Genomic DNA, 16089 nt, shown 5'->3' on the forward strand with positions numbered 1-16089 from the left:
GCTGAGTGCCAGAATAGCAAATGCCATTCCCACATGCTGATGGCTGGCCCCGAAATTCCAGTTGGGAATGCCCAAGCAGTGATGTACTCCAGAAAAAAAGGGACCGTTCCTGTGCTGGTTTTGAAGGAAAAGATCTGAGGTCTTCTCCACTGCTTAAGTAAAGTGTTGAGAGAGCTTAAACAAACTAATACCAATAAAAACTGTACTAGAATGACGGTGGGGCCAGAAGTACCGGCACCTGTCTCGAGTGTCATGGCAGAAGAGCCTAAGAAAAGGCAACTTGGAAAAAGAGTTGAAGAAAATACAGACACAAAAAAAGACAGGTCTGGGCCTTCGTAGCTTCCTGTTCTCCTACATAACAAAATATTATAAAATAAAAAATTGTCAGGATTTCACTCTTCCAGCGCAAGAATGTTGAGCCTTGGTAGTATCAACAGCATATCCTTGTAATGATGCCCACCATACGCTGTACTTGGGGGGGAGCGGTGGTGGAAAAAAGCTTAAAAAATGGACCAGGAAACTCCATTTTTGCTGAGAAATGTAAACAGTTTCCAGTGGCATATGCCTTCGTTGAATTAATTCAGTTTGCCTTTTACTGGCTTGGAATTCATCCCAGTAGGAAGGAATAAAAATTATTACAGCATATCTGTTTCAGGAGGTCCCACGCGATACAAGCCTTGGCACTGCTAAATATGCTCCTGCGTCTGGAAAAATCCTGAATTCCAGCAAACCACCCAATTCAGCAGTTCCAGATAGACCCGGATGGATGAGGCCCGGGCACCAGGCAGCGAGGGAGGCTTTGGCAGGGCAGCTCTTGCACAAAGGTCAAGGCAAGCAAGAGGAATTCTACAATTTGTGAAATGTACTGTTTTTCTGTGTATTCTTGGTAATTGGTTCCTGAGAATAAACATGTTTATTTCCCTTAAGTAACACTGCTTGCTATAATAAGTGACCATAGCTGTAATATATAACCTATCTACCTTTATCACTCATTGCACAAACTGCCAGGACGAAGTTCTGTTTGTTGTACTGTTACAGAAACTGTTAACTACAGCAATACACATGTTCTGCAGGCTAAAAGAAAAACCCCGCTGTCAAACTGCCTCACATCATCTGGTCACTTAAAGTCACCTGCTCAACTTTCCTTTGAGTAAATGAAATTATGGACTTATACAAAGGTATCAATTAATTCTGGAACAACATATTGTCCAATCATATTCAACTATGAAAAGAAAAAAACATACGTTTTGAAAAAGCAGTATTAACTTTGATACAAGCCTCATGCCATAGCGCAGCTATTTTCTCCCTCGTTCTTTAAAGTAATTCCTGCAGCATAGAGGCTGTGCACAACTAAGCAGGGCTTTACACTGCTTTGTAAACATATGCCAATCATATTTAATCCTGATGTCAGATATCTCAAATTCATAGTGTTTGCAAACATCAAATAATTCAGTCTTTTTATTTTCAAGCCATTCTGTTGTTTGCTCCTGTAAGTTGCCATGCAAAATGGCTCAAGTGCCGCATGAAAATACAGCTTAATAATCCCTGCCATGTATGGAGAAAGAAAGAATTACACAGATGTTTAATTATCTTAATGAGGTTATCCCCAAAAGGCTTTTGTAACCTCAGACCTGGCAAAGACTGTTCTAAAACCCAAAATTCAGTCTCTGCTAAAAGCATACACCGGGGTTGAAATTTAACCCTGCATATCATGATCTCCCTACAAAGCCCTCGCGAGGGAGAAACTCGGCCCAAGTGGGTGAACGCTGAGGGGTGGGAGGACTTGGGTGAAGTTTGGATCAAGTGCCAAAACCACAACACCCCCATCAGACACCTATTACTTTGCTCACAACAGCCCATTCATTATCTCCTGTCAAATACAAAGGATCTGTTTAACTGTCCAGCACAGTCCAGGGTGGGGTTTTTTTGTTTGTTTGTTTGGGTTTTTTTGGTAAAGCACCATTATAATTGCTGTTTTTCTAATTTTCAGGTTTCAGATTTGCAGACAATGCTGAGCAGCTGTGTGTGTAACAGTTGCAGATCAAAGGTACAATTAGCCTAATGTGGGCACCAAAACAGAAAAAAGGATGATCAGGAAAATGAAAGAGGAGAATGCAAGCAAGCGTTCAGTGACAGAAGAAAATCATTAGTGTTGGCCGATACCACCAGAGGAGAAGAGGCCAATGCCATTTGGAAAATAATGACATGGCCTCAGGAGAGGTGTGTGTGTATGTGCGTGTGAAATAAGCACTAAAAGAAAATGAGCCTTGCTGTACTAATTGGCCTCGCACTTTCCCTGTAATTTCTCGTGTGTTCCCTGTTCTCCTCTAATCATCCACACTCATGAGTACTTCCCCATTCAGTTATCTCCTTACAACTGCTAATTTGATGCTATATAATTAATTTTACAAGTGTACATTGTTATGAAACAATTTTCTACTCTTTAAAATGATTAAACTTTCTAGTCACAAAAACATTTTTGAAACCCTGACAACGTTTAAAAAAAGCCTTTCTTGAGAAAAGATACATCCAAAAAAGTTTCTGCCCACTACATAAGCTGCAGGGGTTCTTTCTGCTCACTTTGGAAGTGGCCATCACCCTCTTTATCTGTCCTGATGCTCAGGAATGCTTTCAGACACTTCTGGCAATGTCTTGGCTCTCGGCTTTGCTGGTTGTTGTCTCGATTTCAGGTTTACCTTGTTGCGGAAGACCTGTAAGGCCTTTTCTCATAGGAAAAGGTCTTGCTTATGTCTGGACTTTCACTGAACCCAACTCCTTGCGTGAGCTCAGCCAGGTCTGTCTGTATGAATTGCAAATTTCCCTATTACTGTGAAAAACAAGCTGAAGCAAGTAGTCTTGGGCTTCATGCTGGTGTTTGATTGATAAGCCAATTTGCCAGCTGTGGCTTACGCTGGCATGTCTTTGGTAACCTACACCCAGCCTGGAGGAAAACTCCTCCCGCATTCCCAAGAGTCTGCTCACAGGGGCAGCCTCCCAATGGGCCAGCCAGGCATCACTCGGACACATCTTGTAAAATATCTGGGCAAATTCTGGGTCCGGTAGACTTCAGCTATCCCCTGCAGAAGCCAGGGGACAAAAGATGCAAAGAAAAGAAGGACTTGCCTGGAGAGACTTTGGAGGACAAGGTCCTCACACCTGGTGCAGAGAGGTTCAGACTGAAAACCTCTGTCGCAAAGCCAAGAAGAAACATCTCAAAATGTTCTCAGGGTTGAAAAACACTAGCCCTTCCCAATGTCTGGACAGGGAGGCACCAGGTTTGTGAACAATCTAACTTCTTCCACCTGGAGGTCAAGGACAGGGAATGAACCTCTGCCCCAAGGAAAATGGCACAAATGGGCCCATCTTCATCTCTGAAGAGCCACTCCCAGCCCTTTTGCTGCCGAGTGTCCTCTTCAGAACACTGAGGGGCCTGAGAGAGGCTTGTCTGGGAAGCTGAAAATACGGTACAGCGCCTTCTCATCCTCGGTATGTCACTAGAGGTTTAACTAAGAGTTAACTCAGGTTAATTTGGGTGAAACAGGCAACTCTCTCACTTTTCTTGTCCCCCAGTTAACTTGTGCTGGGTATTTCAGATCTAATTTCCTACACGTGGAAGCCATTTTTGTGAGATGCAGTGATCTGAATAAGTTATCCTCCCTTCATATATAAGCACAGAAAACCTAATTTGCAGAGCTCTTTCAGGACTGATAGTCGTCGCATGAAGTCTTCAGGCAGGGTCACTTCAAGCCTCCAAGCTTGTAAGTGAGCAGAGCTCTTAAAAGAGGCTGTCTAGTAGGAGGCAAAGCTGTACTGAACTATGTTCAGTGACAGTTCTCTGCATGCTAAAAAGAGACAGAAATCACTGCAGACTAAGGGGATACATTTCGCGATAACCAGTAAGTACTTCTTAGCAATATTAACAATATTTTCCCATCTCATTGATTTTCATCTTTTTCATCTTAGCTTCGCCACAGAATAAGAAACAATCTAATAACAATCCCTTTGTCTCATGAGCTAAGAAACAAGACCAACTACTCATCTTTCCTCTAATTTATTAGGCTGAGAATAAGACCCTTTTTCTAGCTCTTATGTAAGGGACATTGTACTCAGGCCATCCAAGAAATTGTCACATTAGAAACAGCAAAGCAGAAGGCAGGAAGAACTGAAGACACCTATTTCAGAGGCGGGTTTACCCAGGCAGACTGAATTGCTGGGGTTTGAACCTAAATGGTGCTGAATACTTACTCCCAACATTGCAAAGTATGGTTAGGACAAGTTCCACCCTTCCTGATAAAGAGCTGATCAGGGCAACTGTCATGTTGAAAGCTGCCTGACACGCATCTCAGACCCTATTCAGTGGGAGCACTGGACTTTGAAGATTATTTCCAGTTGAGGAGTAAGAAAAACAGCAGAATAGTTAAAAAAAAAAAATCAGCACAACCTCGTGCAGGTTTCTTGGCTTCTGCAGTGTTAATCTATTCTCTTACAGAACAGTTATGATTCACAGCATTAGAGTCAGGTCAGCATTTCTGTAACAAATGTTATTAAAGATAGGATTTAGCTTTGGTTTTTAAATTGGTTCTGAGCTATAATTGAGTGCACAATGTCTGCATTTTTTGTGTTTATAAATGTAGGGGAAAATAAATACGTGAGGTTTTTTTCATAGCACTCTAACTTTAAAGCAGCTTTGATGGAAAAACAAAATTACAAACCAGTCCGTAGATTAGCAAAATAAACAATAACAGCTAAAAACCAAAACAAAAGGCGTGTCCTATCTTACAAATGCTGTGGTAATATACAAAATCATGCAGATAAACCCGTCACTGTATCTAAATCCCAGCCCTTACTCTGCAAATAAATCCATACGAATGTAATCCATTTGCTCCTTGCGGTTTTAAGATCTGTTTTCCTCACCAGTGCTTGGAGCTCCCCAAGCAGAAACATGTGCCTACGCACCTGACTTTCTGTGCAGCGGTTTGGGAGCACCAGAGACACTTGTTTGCACAGGTCTGGGCAGCAAATCCTGACCACGCAGGGCTGGGTGCACATGCAGATCACCTGGGCCTGCTTCCAAAAGGTCATATTTACTGTGCAGTTGGTACACACATTCAGAGTTGGCGTGTATAGGAGAATCAGTAATTCTCATCAGGACAAACACAGAAAATACGTGAACTCTGCCTGGCTAACATTTTTTTTTTTTCACAGAGGAAAGTGAAGGAAACCTTGGTGTAAAAGGTGCTTTGTCTTGGAAGATCAGAGCATGTAGGTTTTGTGGTAAGAAATAAACCAGCGACGATCTCGTATTTGGGAAAATATCTCAAAGCCCAGTCAGGGAGAATCCTGCAGATAAACTAAATTAGCTTACAGCATATATAGCAACCTTCCCATGAAATACCAGCTCGGCACAGCAACCGCTCTTCCAAATTAATTTCACAGCTATAGTTTGCTGCATTCCTCTCTCTTTTTTTAATCAAAATTCTTAATGCAGCATCTTGAGAGTTAACATTATTCCAAATTTTCTCTTCTAATAAGCAGTACAAGGAACATGAATTTGTACCAAGAAAAGAAAAGGATGCTACTTTGTGGGTTTGGTCTTGTGATGACCTGCCCAGCAGATGAAGCCAGGCACCACAAAAATGTTTTATCTACTGGAAATCAGTAAGGAATTTGGATTATGTAATTTTCCAACAGTCTTATGCCAGTAAAAACACTTTCCCCGGTGGTCACTCACCTGGGTTAATGGTGATGAATTTGTTATCTGAGGGGTATTCCTCTGGAAACCTGTCCTCCTTTGGAGGAGGTTTTCTTGTTGTCTCTGGTCTTCTTGGGATCTTCCCCAGGTAAAGTTCATTGGTGAAGGCTGGCGGCACTTGGGTGGAAGGGAGCGGCTGGGGCTGAGCGTCGGCTTCGGCAAAGCTCTCCTCCTCCGGACCTCCAGCCGTGGGGGCAACGTTTTGGTTTGGCTCTTCACCCGATATGGTTTTATTTCCTTCCTCCTCGGCAGTCCGGCTGGGGGAAGCCGTGGCCACGCTGGGCTCCGTGCTATTGCGTGCCTCCTTGGCCGCCGTCGCCCTGTTTTTCTCCTTCTTCTCAGCATCCTTTTCTTCCTCTTCCTCATGCTCCCGCTCCCCGTCCTCGCTTTCACTCTTTTCATCCTTCTCCCCCTCCTCGGTTCCCTCGCCATCCTTCGTCAGCGCCGAGTCCCGCTCGGGCCCCGGGGAGGCGGCGGCGGCCTCGGTGACAGCCACCACCGGCCGTCCCGCCTGTTTGCTGGGGGCGGCCGCCGCGGGGAGCCGGGTGGGCCAGACGCTGCTGGGGAAGGAGGAGATGCCACCACCGCTGAAGCCCAGGCCTGCCAGCAAGGTGCTGGTCACCACCGAGGCCACGGTGGCCTGGCTGCCGCTGGAGGAAGGGCCCATCCCAGTGGCCATGGACACGAAGGAGAAGGGCAGCCCCGAGGAGGTCCAGGTGGAGGAGCCGGAGCTGATGGGAGCCATGTCGGCTGAGGAGGCAGGAGATGCTGTGGGCTTGAGGAGGTCACCAGCAGCAGAGGGGAAGAAAACACAGCAGAGAGCATCAGCAAGGGCCCTGACATGCCACCTGAGGTCAGTTTACTTCTGCTTTTCCCTCCCTTTCCACACACGTGCCATTCTGGTTGCTAGTCTCTCAAAATGAGGGACTTACACCAGCTGGAGCCAGGAAAGGGACATGCTACAGAGCTACACGGCGAACCACGAAAAGAGGAAACCCTCCTGCACTCACCACTTCCAAACAATCATTATCATAAAAAACCTCTTTATCCTTGTATTTATTTTACAGTGGGACCTTCTCCACCCGTGTCACCAGTGACTTGTGAGTAACGTTTCCTCTCAGAGGTGAGGAGGATGTACAGGAGTTTAATGAGTTTAGCTGCATTACTCACAGAGCTTTAATCCTCAGAATACAGAAGCTTAAAAATACGGCATTACATAAGGGCTGTCCCAAAATAAGGGCTGTGCTGCCAACACGTGCATCCGTGGCTGGTGGGTCTGCTCTGGCAGGGAACTCTGGTCTTCCCACACACATTGTGAGGGCCTCAAACAGTACTATTTTTATTTCCTTAATTTACCCATCAGCATTATTCTGCTACAGACTAAGGACTGGTGCTGCAGTGAGGCTTCGCTCTCACTAGGAAAGACCTGCAGCATGGACAGCTGGTCACTCATGAAGGACTTAGGGCATCGGGAGCCCTTTGGCAAGTCACCAGGACAAGGTTGTGGCACCCATGAACAGACTTGGCTTTCCCTGTACAGTTTCCCTGACACTGCCAGTGACCAGGAGCCACGTCCCTTGGGGAGCTGTGAGGAAGCAGGGAATGAACTTTGCATGGACTTTGCGTCCTCTGCAACCTGCCACTGTTATTCTAACAAGGTCAGCTCGGTGCATGCGTGCTCACACGTGGGTCTCTGTGCACATGTGTGTATGCTCCACTGGAAAGAAAAACTCTTGGTATGTATAATTAAAGAACTAGGCAAGTCATTCACCTTCCTAAAGCACATATGGAAAAAGACGCTGAAGTTAAGTGAGTTGGCTAAGGACAAGGAGTAATTCTGTGGAAGAGCCGGGGTCAGCAGTTCTGCCCAGAAAAACTGACCATGCTCTCTCAGACTTACTGAAAAATGTCTCATGTTACTGAATTAATCAGCAAGAGGAACATTTGCTGGAAAGGTACACATCAGACAAGGACAAAGGTTAAATAGGTGCTACTGAACCTCAAACAAAACTGTAAAATGTTTCTTTCTGGAACTGAAATTTGTAACTTAACAGTATTTCTATATCTCTCTGCAATTCCTGGTTTCGGTCAGGCCGTGTAGTTGAAACGCTGCAGCAAACCAAGAAAGACTGCTTTCTCACATTATTTTTGACCAGCTGCAATCACAGAGAACCTGAGATCTCAAAAGAAAACCTGTGCTTTAGAGATTTCAAGCCAAAACTTTAAATAAGCATCTAAACTTTCAGACACTTATTGGTGTTAATCCCTAAGGCACTGTGAGATTTGGTTTTTGCTGGCATGTACAGTCTCAAAGCTGGATTGAGTATTAAAATTTGACGGCAAATTTTATATGTCTAGAATACCTCTATACATCATTAAACACACATTAATCATTCAAATTCAAGCTGTGTGTGTGTTACTTGTTTACTGGGGAGTATATCAAACTGGAACAGCATAAAACCAGAAGCAATATACTTAGAATAAATTCAATAATATGGATCCAATCTATAAATTTGACTGAACAATTCAGTATACCAAATGCCGAGAAATTCAGGTTATGGATGGTTTATGCTAAATAACCTGATAAGGTGCTTTCATAACTGAAACAGTGTATTCCAGTTTTACTGTACATGTATCAACATTTCTGATTCTGGAATACAAAAGTCAGCTTCAGTAACCCGTTAACAGTCTCACCTGAATTGAAATGAAAACAAAGAGCGTGTTAAGGCCTTATTCACACAATAGTAGATATCCTAGAAGAGCAGAGATGCTGTGCATGAAGCCTTATTCCTGCTGCATATACTTCTGGTCATATATTTAATAAAAGAAATTAAATTTATTTCCAGAGTCATCATTAAGATTATAAATCCCCTCTAAAATAATTCAATACATATTTGGGAAGATTTTTTTAACACTTGATTCTCCAGTGCTCAAAGCCTCTCGGAGCGCAAAGATAGAAAACCAAAACCCTTCCAAATGTTTTCGGTATGTTCTAAAACCTTTTGTGGTGGGTTTGAACAACCACCACCCTGGTCCTGCTGCAGATTTACAACCTCCTGCTGCCACCTGGTGGGAACGGCTCCCCAAAACCACTGGGCCCCTCCGCGCTCCGCAGGGATTCCCGGCTGCCACTTACCACTCCTGTTTTCACAATTCTGGTCCCCTCGAAAATTCGAGTAGTGTTAGCTGAGAAACAAAGAACAACAGCGTGTCAGCCCACTGGGAAGGGAGGCATTGGTAGAATTGCTAAACAACTGCTGAACGTTGCTACGACAAAATATGTGCGCTGGGCTCAGGCTGGAGTAGAGGCAACTTGGCTCATTTGCTATTACTCACCTTACTTGGTACTTGTGTCTAAAGACAGATTAATCTGTCTTTAATTACTCAGGCCTGGCAATGCTGGTTTAAGTGCGCTGTCAGAAAACACACGTTCTTCAAACCCAACTTGGATGAAGTGTCCTGACTTACACTGGAAGCCAGAGCAGCTGATGGTAAGTGTTTTTCTGCCCTTATGATAATATTATCATTATTTGTTGCTATTTATCTCAACTACAGCTATAGTCAGACTCTGAAGAATGTTTTGTAAGCTCCGGTGGATTCTTTTTGTAGATTTGGTATTGGGTACAGCCAAAGATCAGAAGAACAGCTCCTTTTGGGGGAGACATAGAAGGAAATGCAACATCTACTCCCATTGCAGATTCATGTATCACCTCCACTGTTTTAAACACTGGCCTAGAGTATGCAAAGAGTATCCAGCAAAACTGTCAATAATTAAATAGGTATCATAGCCAAATTTAAAATAATTTTTTCATTCTATTATCTGCTGAAAGAGGCCATAATGAGTAATATGCAAGTTTCTGACTTTGCCTGGCACTTATGTGAAGTCCAAAATACTATGCTGAGACACTAAGGAACTGAAAGCTACATATGAGATGTTGCTTGGGGAGGACATTTCTTGTCCGATCCCTGCTCTCCACGCAATGCTGCTAGCACTGTGGCATGACACTGGAACAGAACTACATGGTGTCCACAGCTCAATATCCTTCAGGTGCTAAGTGCAAAGAGAGTATGCCTAAAACCTCCACATTTTTCCAAAAATTTTCCAAAAATCACACTTAAAAACCCTCTTGTTTTGTTCCACACACATAATCAGACCCAAGTGACTTAACTCTTTGCTTGACCTTAAGGACTGAATTGTTTAACTCTTTGCTTGTTTCGGTTTTCCATTACCCATTCTGAGGTTTAAATATCTGTAAACTGTAGTAGGAGTGCTCTCAGCAGAAGTGAATTTTGCCCTACATAATTAAAAAAAATAGTAATAAATTCCTGGGAAGGAGCAAAACTTCAGCACTTAAAAAGCATCATGTTCTACCCAATCTCAGCTTTACCAGATTTCTGCAATAAAACTAAAAGGAAATCCATGACAAAGGACAGCTTAGCATCCAGTTCTTTAGCTTTCACTTAAATATGTATGTTTTGGAAATCACTGAGGTTGTGTGCATGGTAAAACCTGAATGTCTCCACATATGGTTGTCAAGGTAGGAGTGATCTCCTTTCCTCTTTACATGAAACAGACACTGATCAGACTGACATTCTGCTATAGCTGTGGTTCTGATGCATAAGCAGCCTCTGATGAATTTGTTTTAGAAAAGCTCTGAATTCGCCTAAAACCTGACAAACCCTGGCAGCAGAGAGCTGTGCACAAACCCCCATCACTAGAAACAGGGCTCTGACAAAGTCACTGGCCACAATCTGAAATTAGCATGTCTACATGCATTCAAACACCTTCTGAAATCATCCCATGCCATACTGCACTCTGCAAAGAAAATGTTAAACACACAAATAGTCATAATGTAAAAATATGTGGGTTTTTTACCTTGAAAGAGCATAGTCTGGCTAAAGTCACTACGCATTTCATTTCGGCAAACTGCTTGAACTCTGAACAGATAAAGGATGTCAGGTGAGACATGGCTAATGATGGCCTTCTGTTTAAAAAAAATAGATATTATTCAGTTTTTTACCCCCACAGTACTGTCCACGATCAGTTTGAAATACATAAAGCATTGTGCTAACACAGGACATTTCTGCCATATAAGACAAACTTTTTTCTAAACAGAAATATTCAATGGTCCCCAGGAAGAGGGAAAGGCCAAGGTCAAAGAACTTCCCTGGGATAAAAGTGATGCACCCAGACTTTGCTGACTCTGCCCACGAGAAAGAAATGAACGTGTCCCACACCTACTCTCACGACAGTCTTCACGCCTGAAAATCTCTGCTCTCCTCAGAAAAATCTAAACCCCAAATCATTTGGCCTTACAGGAATTAAAATGAGATTTTTATAGGTGGAGATCCAAGTCCCAAACCTGGCATAAGTCCATAAAAATCACTGTATGTTCAAAGTGACGATTTCTTTTGTAAACAAACTGGCTGTGGCAATTTGAAGCTAGCGGCCCGTGTAACATGATGGCTTGGCACCCTGGACTGAGATGTCCCTGGAACTCCTACACCTGAGACACTGCCTTGCTGCCTCCCAGCTACTCCTGTCCTGCGTTAGTCCATGGTCACATCAGTTCATGTCTTGCAGCAGTAGCTGTGTGGGACACTTGAAATACCAGTGATCCCTTCAGCAAAACACTGTCTGGCTCTGTTTCAAGACAGGACAGCCCAGCTGCCTCTGCCAGAGCACTGAAAGCAAATTGCCCTTTCCTCTGAAAAAGAGTTTCCTTCTTCTTTTGCCTCTAAAATAGACTAGTTGTCATTGCTTTCTTTACCTCCAAGCTCTGCTGCACAGCACAGGGTCTCATTGCAATTTATTTCCAAGCTATCACTCCATCACATCCCCTGCAATTTTAATTATTTCTTTTACATAAAACAGGATGCTGTCACTATGCCCACCTCATTTTTGCTGATTAAGGTTCTCCTCCTTATACTTGATTAAAAAAGAAACCTCTCTTAAGAGTGTGAAGTTATGACAAGAGGGAGGTTACAATGCATCATAACCTTGGGTGCCTTTCAATAGATTCCTTTCTGATTTCGTGAGGCACATCGTTCCCTAATGTGACCCAGATAACAATGTCTAGTGGGGAAATTGAAAATATAAATGGAAATGAAGTAAAAGAATCTTCATCTAAGGGAATAAGAGAAGTATCATTGTGTAACTGATTGAATGGGCCCAGAGGACTGTGTATTTGAAAAAAAAAACCACGATAACAGTCATTACGAATAACACTCTGTGCTGCTGCATTTTTCATGTGCATATACAATTACTGATTTCATTATTCTAGAGGCTTTCTTTGATTAACAATAAATGGAGGCCTTTCAAACCTGAATATGTCACTTTGATTTTATATGCAGAGAATGTTAAAGACCGGTACAATACTTGCTTCCACTTAGACAAGAATGACAAGCAGATCAAATCCTAAACGGAGGAGATAGATCAGTGTTTCCATCTGTGCTGGAACTGTCTTGTTCTCCCCTCTTTTTCTCCCCCTGCAGACGTAGGCAGTGCTTGTACAGGGCACTCCGCAATAATCTTATAGCCCTGGCCATGCAACTCTACTGCTGGCAGCACCTACCGACAGAAAAGTGCTCCATAGACTGCAAGGGGCTACACAGAGTGAAAAGCCTGAGCCCAGGAACAGATTTTGGGGGATTGGGCTTTTAATGTGAAAATCTGTGAGCTGAAAACAAGCCAAAAGGTATTCAGAGCCTAACTATTTCCTGAGCCAGCTGCTTCTCAGCAACAGTATATGAAAATGTATCTGCGGATTTAGTCCTTTATGCACTCACATAAACTATAAATTCACACTCCAGTGTTTTGTGTAGTCTGTTAGGCAACATTCAGCTAATGCTGAACATTTTCACAGCAATTCATTGAGAATTAAACTCTACCCTGCCTGTAAACTAACAACTACTTTCCTCCTCTACTTCCTTCTACCAAGAAAATAACAATATAAAGATAACTTGATACATATGTCTGGGGTTGATGCTGTGGTTTTACCAGGTCCTTGTCACTGTCCTTGGTGAAAGTCTTCTCCTTTTCATCTTCATTTTTAGTCCAGCTATATGAGATCATGTAGTTCATGATCGGAGGGTGGTAGATGGTTTCTGGTTGGTTCCAGGTTACAAGTAACGCTGTCCTGTTCACAGGCTGCACTTTCATGTTGACCGGGGGAGTGCTGCAAGCTAAAAAAGAAGAAAGGAATAAATATGAAGCTGTCCTAAATAAATAAGAGAGAACAAACAGGAAGAACTGTACCTCACTCTAAGAGCCAGGTTTTCTCTTTAATGCCCTGGCCTACAGTAATAGCTTAGCCTGCAATCCACTGAGACCAATGGGATTTAATACCACCTGCAGCTGCTTTCTGCTCTCCAGAGTAAAGGGAGCGAGAGAATCCATTCTCTGCAGGCAGCTTGCTTAGTTCTTGACTTAGTTTCAGTCCTGACATTTGCACATACACTTTATCTTGGTCACTTAAGAGCTCTGCACTGGAACATCAAGAAGTTCACCTACACTAGAGCCCCAGCCTCCCCAGCCCATAGTCTCCTGCTGTATGAAGGGGATAAACACTCCAGTGTGCTTTGCAGGCCCTGGAAATCATTGGAATCTCTGAAAACATGACATTACTGGGTCAGTAAGTGTTGTTCTCTTAACCCAGTACATTTTTGCACATGAACAGAAGTTACTTTTTACCCCTCTTTCTAGGTATTTTCCTTCATTGATTCTCAGCCATTTGGCAGTAATGGAGCACCAGCACAGGGCAGAGTGGCGCTTGGTGGCCCTTGGCCATTCCCTTTTCATAGCAGGCAGGGGAACCCTCCAGCCAGGCTCCCAAAGCTGTGCCTTCCTCACCCTGCCTGCAGCGGGGAGACACAAGTTACTCCTCACCCAAGCTTAAGTTGGTGGGGACGTCAGCATAGGAACGGCTTAACCAATGGGCAAACCCACAGTCTCTGCCTGCTGCAGACACCAAACCCAAACTTCTCCAGGGAAGACCAAGCCCAGGCGCAAACCCAGCCCGTACACTGCAGGAGTGAGGTGTGCACAGGCAACTCGCAGCTGCTGAAGAAAACTGTTCAAGCCATTGAAATGTAAAGGTCAGGGTAAAGAAGGAGAACACTAGATGGCACTCATATGCTATCGAAAAAGTACATCAAGCGCTTCCCAACTATAAAGAGTTTAGATTTTTTTCCAAGCTTTAAAAATCATGTTTAAAATACACAATTCAGGACTGATTCTCATATTCTCTTTCCCAATATAAACTCTGAACCAAGAAAAATCACTTGTAATGATACCTAAACACATGTGCCATGGCAAAGGAGATGGTCTCTTCTGAAAGGGAAAATCAGTGTCACCCAGCCCATCACAATGACGCTGTTTGCAGAATTATTTTTCCCAATATGACTTTTCCATTTAAATCCAACACATTCAGCTTGGTTGCTCTCAGCAGGTATGTGACTGTGTGTATATCTGGCCATTATTTCACTTCTAAAGAGTCCTGGCAACACCGAGGGGGAGAAATGTCTATTCTTACGCCTGGACTTGCAGGTTGGTCATGTAGTTGTTGCATTCCTGAAATAGCTGCAGTTCCTAAATAAAGATGATTAAATGTTGTAAACACCAATATTATCAGTACAATAGAAAAATACCGGTCAAATGCATTTGTGCAGTCATAACTCACTCTTGGTATCCAGCCTGAACAAGAGAACATGTATCGCAGAAATACGGTTGGGCAGGAAAAACCTTTGGTGTTTGCTCCTGCCAAGGGTGGTGACAATCTTGCAGTTTCACAGCAGATCCTTCTGCTCAGCCCAGAAGGATGATTCAGAAAAGCAAACAAATCCCGCAATATTTCAAATCACTTGTTTATTGACAAAATGAGTAAGAGGTTCTATTTACACTGAGTAGAAGGGACCAAAATGGCACTCTTCTGGCAGTACCACGAAACCAGAAGCAACACCTTGGTTTGCTGTTGCAGACCCCTTCCCTCCTGCTCCCTCCTGGTCTCTGTGGGGACCTGGCCAAGAGGGCACAGCTGAAAGCAGTCACTGTTGTCAGTATTTACAGAGCTTCACAATCCTTGGCTGCCTCTCCATACTCAGCTCTTTCCGCTGAGATAGTCAGATCAATTCTCACTGACATCACTGTTTATTGATAACTGCACCAATAAATCATAACTCTCCCTTTGAAGCCCTTTGTCATCACAGAATTACACTTCAACATGCCAGGCCAGCCTTTACTGCTCCACCTAATCAAATCACAGCAGAGATGGGGGCCCAGGGTGAAGGACTACCCAGACCTGAAAGTCCTGTCCGGTCCTCCTGCTCCAGGAGGACATGCAGAGATTTATGTATTTAAAGTAATCATGCATCAAATTGTATTAGAAATAATTCAACCAGGTAACCTTCACAAGAGGCAGAGAGATCTACCTTAATTGCAATGCGCCTCCGAACCACGGCGAGCCGACTGGTTTTCAGACAAGGACCCGAAGCCACCCTAGGGATAGGGGACTGTCACCTCCTCTATTCCATGCCACTCTGCTGCCAGCGTCAATGTCATTCATGCGAATCAGAGGAAAGAAGCGGGTATTTCCCAAGGGTAAATAGAAGACTCACAGGCTTGAACTTAGGAGACCCTCCCTCCACTGCACCCTGATCCAAGAGGGACATGAGCACTTCTCTGCAGCTGAGTGACTCCAATGGCTTCACCGAGACAAGTTTTGACTAAGATAAATTGTATCCACAGCATGCTAAAAGGAGACCCGATTTACAATGCTGCTATTTCACAGTAAATATTACAAATTTTTCATGACTTAGTATGACTTTTTTCCAATTACTCCAAGGCACATCGCAGCACCTAATGTAATTAAGTAATAACCAACCTTTTCTGTTCAGCCACCCTTTTTTTTTTTTTTAAACAGCTTATGAATGGGCAAAAGAGAAATCTTTTTTATAAAATGAAACATACGGTTTTATTAATTTAACCAAACCTTCTCAGGACACAATGGAATAAAAAACACATTTCATCCAATAATTCAATTTGATGATTTAATTAAAGTGATACATAATAACATAGCAAATGTCTGAAAAGCAAGAAAAAAAAAGCGTAATGATTTGACCATCTATAAAACAACTGGCATTTTCCAGACATCTAATTTTCCTTTCAATACTCTGTGTGCCTTGGATTTTCAAAAGAAGATTAAAAGAATTGCAGGCTCCTTGCTTTTTTTTTTTTTTTTTCCCTGGATGCTAAAGAACCTCTAGTGAGTTTGCAAAATGTCCAGCTGAAGGACAAACAGAAATACAGAAAGTGGTTGGGACAGGGAGGGAGAACTTTG

The 16089-nt window shown here is 43.2% G+C and overlaps 1 protein-coding gene across 1 annotated transcript in view; it reads right to left on the reverse strand.

The window, feature by feature from the left end:
* Positions 1-16089, reverse strand: part of PTPRG (protein tyrosine phosphatase receptor type G) — a 410558-nt gene that overhangs the window by 72388 nt on the left and 322081 nt on the right. The window contains exons 9-12 of the mRNA XM_065642503.1: positions 12753-12937; positions 10629-10737; positions 8889-8938; positions 5732-6527 (exon numbers count right to left, since the gene is read on the reverse strand). Coding sequence (XP_065498575.1) covers positions 5732-6527; positions 8889-8938; positions 10629-10737; positions 12753-12937 — 1140 coding nt within the window. The remainder of the gene's footprint in view (positions 1-5731; positions 6528-8888; positions 8939-10628; positions 10738-12752; positions 12938-16089) is intronic.

Source organism: Caloenas nicobarica, chromosome 11 (assembly GCF_036013445.1).
Source record: "Caloenas nicobarica isolate bCalNic1 chromosome 11, bCalNic1.hap1, whole genome shotgun sequence".
In the NCBI taxonomy this organism is placed as follows: domain Eukaryota; kingdom Metazoa; phylum Chordata; class Aves; order Columbiformes; family Columbidae; genus Caloenas; species Caloenas nicobarica.